General features: G+C 30.6%; 3 protein-coding genes across 3 annotated transcripts; 2 read left to right on the top strand and 1 right to left on the bottom strand.

Moving 5' to 3' along the window:
- Positions 1–6: 6 nt before the first annotated feature.
- On the bottom strand, positions 7–1,580 carry LOC145755408 (myosin regulatory light chain 12B-like). Its single transcript, XM_082571638.1, has 2 exons — positions 1,477–1,580; positions 7–1,160 (listed from the first exon to the last, which is right to left on the bottom strand). Exon 2 carries the CDS (start codon positions 1,128–1,130, stop codon positions 609–611), a length of 522 nt encoding a protein of 173 aa, XP_082427764.1. The 5' UTR covers positions 1,131–1,160; positions 1,477–1,580; the 3' UTR covers positions 7–608.
- Positions 1,581–3,477: 1,897 nt separating this feature from the next.
- Positions 3,478–6,514, top strand: LOC145755708 (cytochrome P450 4A24-like). Its single transcript, XM_082571956.1, has 11 exons — positions 3,478–3,690; positions 3,857–4,001; positions 4,077–4,209; positions 4,476–4,634; positions 4,817–4,976; positions 5,086–5,232; positions 5,339–5,426; positions 5,568–5,670; positions 5,991–6,207; positions 6,286–6,355; positions 6,468–6,514. The coding sequence occupies exons 1-11, from the start codon at positions 3,478–3,480 to the stop codon at positions 6,512–6,514; spliced, it is 1,482 nt and encodes a 493-aa protein (XP_082428082.1).
- A 550-nt stretch (positions 6,515–7,064) lies between these two features.
- Positions 7,065–8,072, top strand: LOC145754767 (myosin regulatory light chain, smooth muscle-like). Its single transcript, XM_082570877.1, has 6 exons — positions 7,065–7,159; positions 7,307–7,382; positions 7,454–7,558; positions 7,636–7,714; positions 7,818–7,866; positions 7,974–8,072. Exons 1-6 carry the CDS (start codon positions 7,124–7,126, stop codon positions 8,070–8,072), a joined length of 444 nt encoding a protein of 147 aa, XP_082427003.1. The 5' UTR covers positions 7,065–7,123.
- The last annotated feature ends 229 nt before the right edge of the window (positions 8,073–8,301 follow it).

Below are 8,301 nucleotides of genomic sequence, written 5' to 3'. Positions count from 1 at the left end.
CTGTGGTGGAATACAGCAAAACAGATTTTATTAGTTATTGATTAATTCATTAATACATCCAAAATTACAAATTTATTTTGAAAGACAGAGCTAAAAGTTTATGTAAATTGAAAGCAAAAACATTTAAAAAGGAAAGGCTATTTAAAAGTAAATTTCCAATTGAGTCACAGTTTTTTAGGTGAAATGCACCTGCATATCATTTAAGGTTTATATATTTATGAAGTTTAACTTAAAAATACATTGTAAAACACTGTCACTTAAAACCTGCAATTATTATAATTTATCATAAAATATACAATGATTATTTATATAGAGCGTGCAACTTGCTTAAATGTTTAAGGAAAAATTAATTGTTGTTGTTGTTGAAAACATTTAGGATTTTAAGTGCATAAACTGACCCAACTTAAACACAGTTACAGTAGCCCAGAAAATACAGTAAACTATGCAAAACCTACACATATAAATGACTTTTTAATTAGATTTTTTAATATTTTTAGTTTAAACCCAAAATTTACCATTTAATACTAAATTAAAACCATTTACAAATAAAGCATTTTAAATTCAAAGCATAACATTCTTGTGTTCCTGTTTAAAAATTTTTAAAAGTTTTACATGTCGTCCTTGTCCTTTGCTCCGTGTTTTAAGATCCTAGTAAATTCAACATAGTCGAAATCTCCATTTTTGGCGTTGATCGGCGCCTCGCGGTACATCTCATCAACTTGGTCATCATTGTATCGATCCCCCATCGTGGTAAGAAGTTCACGGAGGTAGTCCTCGTTGATCTTACCAGTACCTTCATCATCAAAACAAGCAAACGCGTTTCGAATTACTTCCTCCGGATCGGTACCGTTAAGTTTTTCACCAAACATGGTTAAAAACATTGTAAAGTTGATGGGACCATGTGCCTCGCCCACCATGGTCTCAATGTATTTATCTGAAACCTCTTTGCCCAGTGAGGCTAGCATGTCCTTTAAGTCCTCGTTGTCAATAAATCCATCACGGTTTTGGTCAATCATGTTGAAAGCCTCCTTGAATTCTTGAATCTGGGCTTGATCAAACATAGCGAAGACATTGGAAGTTGCACGCTGGGCGCGCTTCTTCGTCGTCTTCCTTGCTTTACGACTTGACATTTTCTTGTATAGTTTATAAAATTTATATACCTGCAATACATAATATTAAAAATTGTTAAGAATTTATTTTGTTAAGAATTTAGGTAGAAAAACAATAATCATCTTTATTATGTTAATATATATTTCAAGTAATAAAGTGCTGTTGCATATAATATTGTTGTTCATTTCATGCACAGTATGATAGTATTAAGACTATAATTTAGTCTTATGTATATCCTGTATATCTATCTTCGTTAAAAAAGTATCTTAAATTTGTCTATTTCTTCCAGATGTTATTGTTGCCGAAAAACTTTATAAATAAAAAACCAGAACCACCTGTCTGCCTGAAATACATTTTATCACTAACCTTTTAAAATTTCCTTTGTAGGAGACGGAATCCCAAAAATCTTTCACTAACTTGCTAGCCAAAGCATCACTCTGCCGCGCCCGAACAACTCGACCTGACTTCACTTCAGTGCGGTTTGTACTTATTTGTAGTTAGTCACGTGATCAGTTTTGCAATGGTCCGTGACGTAACTTTTTCTTTCCGGGACAAGTGTCGTTCGCAACGGTTTGCAAGCAAACAGTTTAACTTTCTTATTTTAAAACGCTTATCTTCCAAAATACATTTTTTGCAACTATGTTCTTATTAGTGAGTATTACCAATTTTTTATATTACAAGTGTAAAATAACCGACAAGTTAGCGCTGTTAAAAAAAGGCCAAGGAACCAAAGGTCTGAGGATCAGTTACAACTGCATAAACTCGACGTGGAACAAGTAGTTAATAATAACTTTGTCTGAATACTTCCACGATTTCATGCTTACATAAACACTGGTGCCTATTATAAGTTAATATCCTAAAGCACCAATTGCCAAGAATTGAACCGAACCAAAACAAAATTTAAGAAAGGCTAATGTAATTATTACCTGTGTTCGGGTTCTTTATTAAAATCAAAATAGACCATGAAATAAATTTAAATTAGTTTAATTTTTAGTTTTTATTTCTACCTACATTTTAAGAGTAAACAAATAAACAGACGGGTTCATATTTTTTGTTTTATTTGACGAATAACTCACCAAAGCAAAATTTTAACAAAAAAGTTTAAAAAAGTAATTAAAAAAACGACTTGATCGTTTCGTATTTGTTTAGGATGTTTCGTTTGCTTGTAAAATTGCAGGGTTAAAAAAGTAATCCGATAAGTAAATAGCGATGTGACCCAAACGCAACAGTTCAAAAAGAAACATATTTTCTCAAGCACGTGACGTAAATAAACATAACGGGCAATTGTTCTCATTAGACAATGATCCTACTGGGTTGTGTAAACTTGGACATTACGCAATTTTTGTAATTTCACTTTTGTACGATTTTTTATTAAAAACTTTTGCCGGCCAAAATTGCTTATTTAAAAATTAACTTTTGGGAGGTTCTTTTTTTAGTTATTTAAATGTAAAAGAAAGTTTACCTATGTCGTTATTTTATAAAAAAAAGTTTTCTCACCTATAAAATGTTTAATTATAAATTATCATGTTATTTATTTATTTTATTAAAAAAAAATATTTCATTTATTTTATTTTTGTTTTATATTAAGGCTAGTAGGATTTGCTAATTTCAAGGGCGGATGCAATTAAACTAAGCCTTTTAAAGGCATGGGAACTCACGTCTACGTGACGTATGTCTTTATGCGAGTACAGCAAAAAATAAACTTTATTCTTTTGACCTTGAATTAACAACCAAATGGCAGTCTCTACGTAGTTTCAAACATTCTAAATCGACTAGTCAATTTAAGATATTAAATCGATTAAATTAAGTAACTGTTCTTTGCCAAGCATAATGAACATTTAAAGAGTTGTTTACTTGTTTCTATGTTTTAGTTTTAGAATGCAACTAAAACCATTAAGACGAAATTTTCCAGTTAGAACTAGCCTGTCGTTCCTTTACATACCTTAAAATTTCCATCACTTGCTTAATGTTTACTTTTGCTGTATGCTGACGTACGATCCGATCGTAAAAATGAATAATTTGTTAATCATTTCTTTTAATTTAGCCTTGCTTTTTATTACAACCTATTTGTTTAATTTAGTTTTTGAACGCATAGCCAGATATAAAAAATTAAGTTGATAAATATGTTAATCTAAGCTTAATAAAAAGAAGGCTAAGGTAGTAAGAAATATTACTTGTAGGTTGTAAAATAGCAAACAGAACATATTTAAACAACTAACTTTGATAAAAGTTAGCTATTCTGTAATATTTTATACTGATTTAAACTTGTACTTATTTAAAATATATTAGTAAAGTTTGCTTTATTCATTAAATATCACTCACTGGCTACAATATTGTTAAGCAGAAAGTTTTGTTTTTTATTCAAGTATGGGTATAGAACAAATGGTTGCCGGAGTGTATAGAGATGGAAGTGGATATGTGCTTCAAACTTTGCTTGGGGATTTATTTATTGTTGCACTAATCGGTGTTGTTAGCAACTTTGTAGTAGTGCCACTGTACACTCACTACCGCAACTACAAATTTACTTTGAAGAATGTGCCGAGTCCAAAACCACATTGGCTACTAGGAGATTTAAATAAGGTAGATAAACCTTAATTTTTTTTTGAGTAGTTTTTCTTTTAGGAAGTTGTTCTTAGAAAAGTACTCTACAGCACTTCGTTACCGCGACTGTTTATTGTGTAAACTTTATTGTCAGCTTAGGATATAATCTTAACACCGAAAGCTTTTTATTTTTTATTTTTTTTAGTATTCACTTTCAACAGAAGGTTTAAAAAATATGATCGACAGATGTAAGGAATATCCATCGATGGCAATGTTTCGCATTGGTTGGTTAACCTGGCAAGTTCATGTCTATCACCCCGATATTGTTAAACTAATTCTTAGCAAACGTTGTAAGTATAAAACATTTCATAGTTAATTCAAAAAGGTCTTACAATTTCAAATTAAGGCCTATGTATTTTAAACAGATCCTAAAGGTGAATTATACAGAAAAATTCTATGCCCTTTGCTGCGCGACGGGCTAATTACATCATCAGGAGATCACTGGAAACGACATAGGCGAATGCTTAGTCCCATATTTAACTTTGACGTTTTAAAAACGTGAGTTAATAACTTGTTAAAATTTTCACCAATGCTAAAGGCTATTATACGCAGAGCAATATTTTAAATGTATCAGTGGTAAGTTACAATAATAAAGCTATTGCATAAGTGAAATGTAAAACTGTAGAAGACAACTAACCCAAGTCGTGAAAATAAAATGTATACCTTTGTATGTTGTCTGCAAAGTCATTCTTTTTACATCAAATTTAAATAAAAAAATAGCGTAATGTTTGTATATGATAATTCATTGACGCGCTTGTGTTTAGATACGTTTTGGTATTTAACAAGAATTGTGATGCGTTCCTCAAAAGGCTTGAAGAACCTGCCGCAAACCAAAGTGTTTTCAACGTGACAATCCCAATTGGAGAAGTCGGCTTTAGTGATATTATGGAATGTGTTATGTCAAGAAAACCAGATGGAGATGTGTCAGTTTGATTGTTGTTTTTGTATTAAACTTTTTAATGGTAGATCAGATGAAGTTGAATAAATTTTACAAAACTAACTTGTACTTTGATCGTTTAAAATAGCGGTATGACATTCTTATTAGTTAAAGAAAGATCATAGCCTAACAGATAGCTGCATTTTTTAATATATAATTTAAACTTAGTGATGGGAAAACGTTTGCACAGTGGACTTTAGAATATTCCATTCTAATGGTGTATCGAACAACTAAGCTTATTTATATGATTGATTCGATCTGGAACAATTCACCTCTTGGAAGAAGAGCCAAACTATGCGTTGACGGAATTGCAAATTTATCTTTGAAGGTATTGTTTATACAAAGACTTATTTTTTCTTAAGCAAACTTGGTGCGTTTATATTGCTATAATAATCTGTAGTGCCTACCAAAACTGTAACTTTTTATATTTGTTAAAGTTTATCAGAGAACGAAGAAAGCAGCTTGATTTGCTATCCAATACAGATCAAACCAGTATTAAAGACGATGTCACGGGTGAAGAGATAACGATTAAACGACGAAAGGGAAAGTTGGTGGACTTTTTGGATATCTTGATTCAAACAAAGGTAATGGTTAAGATCTTTATTTTTAAAGCAATAAATATGTAAGATTTAAACTGATAAATATTTTTTAAATAACACTGATTTAATCTTTTTTTGAATGTGTTTTCAGGATCAATTTGACGTTAAATTATTGGATGACGAGATAGTCGACGAGGTTGTAACAGTTTTTGGGGCTGGACAAGAAACAACTGCAGCAGGTGGTTAAAAATCTAACCGTCTTTACAAACATATTTTTTTAAATGAATTTGTTAAGGTGCCTATGCTATTGCGTTGGCCTATATTGCTATTGTACTCTACCGTTTAAAATATTTGTTACATGTTTCTAAATTTTATTTCAGCGATTGGTTGGTTGTTACTCGCGCTTGCCGATCACCCAACACACCAAGAAAAATGCCGAAGTGAAATAAATGAAATAATGGGCGATGATACTGATGTTACATGGTATGAAACTAAAATAATTGGACTTTTATAACAAAATATAATTTGAATTGGTTTAATACAGGCCTACAGTTAAATCCTTGCCAGTCTTAACCAGCTGTTGGTAACTTATATTTTTTACCAAAGTTATTGGAACTTGGTCGATCAAGATAACAAATGTTACTTTAAATTTAACTCGTAAATCGTTTACCCCACTTCGAAAATTTTTTTTAAAAAAATCTCCTAAAACTTCTATGAGAATCTATATTTCATTTTCGATTAGTAGAAGTCAGTTTTGCTTAGCTAATTTTTCAATAGTCGATTGGCTTTTTTTATATTTGCAGGAGTCACATCAGCGCCTTAAATCACGTGACGCTGTGCATAAAAGAGACGCTGCGACTCTATACCGTCGCTCCCGTAATGGGAAGGGAGTTGACGGAAGACTTAACCTTTAAGGATCCATTTGACCAAACTAAAAACGTGACTCTGCCTAAAGGAATAAGCGTGACAATGAATATACACGCGTTGCACAACAACCCGCATATCTGGGAAAATCCAAATGTAAAAAGGATTTTAAAATTATGATCTCATGTAACTTTTGCTAACAACTTTTATATACTTAATAAGAATTTATACCAGAACGGTTTCTACCTGAAAACACCAAAAACAGATCTCCATATGCTTTTATACCCTTCTCGGCTGGACACAGGTAAAACACTTTAAAATAAAAAAATATTTACGTTATTTAATTAGCAAAGCAAATCTAATATTGTCCGCAATTGTTAATTAAAAAATACTATAAAATTACTTTTTTACCAAAGATCGACCTTTGAAATATGGAGTATTAAACAACAGTAAACATGTGTAGTGAAGTTAAAAGATTAATTTCCCGGAACAGATGAGGTTAAATTAGATGTTTACCTAGATGCTTATTGGTAGGGATTTGCATTGGACAAAACTTCGCCATGAACAAAATAAAGGTATAACCAATCGGCGATTAACCAAAAAAGTAAATAAAAACTAACAGCTGATTGTTAATACAAAAATCTCAATATGCCCGAATTAGGTAAGAAATATTTCTCTTAGACAACAGCTGATTATAATTACTTTACCATTTATAACACCTAAATTTTACATTTTTTTACTATATAAACCCAAGTCTTAAAAATGTCTTTACATACCTACGGTAGCAGTTTAATATAGATAGCTCATTGGTTAAACTTTTATTTTGATCTATCAGATTTGACTTGTATATTAAGATGGTAAGAAATTCGAATTAATTTTTAACTTTCTGATGAAGGCTATGTAAAAAAAATAAAATAATTTTGCCAGTTTTTTAAGTAGAATATTAGGTTTTGAACGTAGTTTCAAGAAAAATATATTTCAAAAATGAAATTTCAAAATTAATTTTTAGGCAGGAGGAAAAGGAAAGAAGGGAGGAAAGAAGGCACAAAAATCTTCGTCAAATGTTTTTTCCATGTTTGACCAAAATCAAATTCAGGAATTCAAAGAGGTAACTTAAACAGTAAACACAATCAGCAAAATATTTTTAATTACAAAATATATGGTTAAACATTTAAAAATTAACTTTTATACTGACTTTCTTAATTTAGTTTAAAACGACGTCATATTATTATACTTGTTCTAAAATATTTTCTAGGCTTTTTCGATCATGGATGCCAATCGTGATGGTTTTATTGATAAAATCGACTTGAAAGATACTTACTCTGCTCTTGGTAAGTAAAAAAGTCAAACCTTAATTCGTGACAATTTTTGTATTTGTTTTAATTTTAATATTATCGTGCAGGCGTTCGAGATTGCAAAATGGAAAAATTGGAGGCTATGATATTGGAAGCACCAACTGCAATCAACTTCACAGTATTTCTTAACATGTTAGCTGATAAATTGCATGGTAAGTAACTTAAGTTTTATTTTCCAGAAGTTTTGTTTTGTTTAATATTAACAATTCAAAAATTATTTTGTTTCTAGGCACCGATCCAGAGGATACCATTGTCCAAGCATTTAAACTTTTAGATCCTGAGGCAAAGGGAGTTATCCATAAAGATTAGTAAGAAAATTGTTAAATGATACAATTTAAACCATTATACTTAAAATAACAACAAATGGAAACAGGATTAAGTACACCAATTATTGTATTTTTCTGTTTATAGTTTGGCTCAAATTCTGATGACTCAAGCCGATAAGTTTAGCCAAGAAGAGGTAAAAAATTTATTAAATTTATCTTTTGCAATCTTTTTATTCTTTCTTAACTTTTTATTTAAAGAATGTTTTAAAAGTATTAATCAAAAGAACTATTTTTTGTAAAGGTAAATCAAACTTTCGATATGGCACCTATCGACGTTGCCGGTAATCTAGACTACAAGGCCCTTTGTTACGTCATAACTCACGGCAAAGAAGAAGAATAACGTGAGGTTCAACATTTATTTGTTGTGCAACAAACTGTTGATAATTTAAACTCTATTAATTAATAAAAACGTGCTGAACAAAATTACTGTGTTTAGTTTTACATTTTTTTAGATACTTAACATAAGAAAGCAGGCAGGTTGTAATTTTTAATAGGCTTATTAAAGTAACGCCAGCCTATTTGGCAGCCTGAATATTTTTTAAAACTAAAAAAAATATAATTTTTTGTAA

This window comes from Corella eumyota, chromosome 6 (assembly GCF_963082875.1).
Source record: "Corella eumyota chromosome 6, kaCorEumy4.1, whole genome shotgun sequence".
NCBI lineage: Eukaryota > Metazoa > Chordata > Ascidiacea > Phlebobranchia > Corellidae > Corella > Corella eumyota.
The sequence above is the reverse complement of the archived record's forward strand: the minus strand, read 5'-3'. Positions and strand labels throughout refer to the sequence as shown.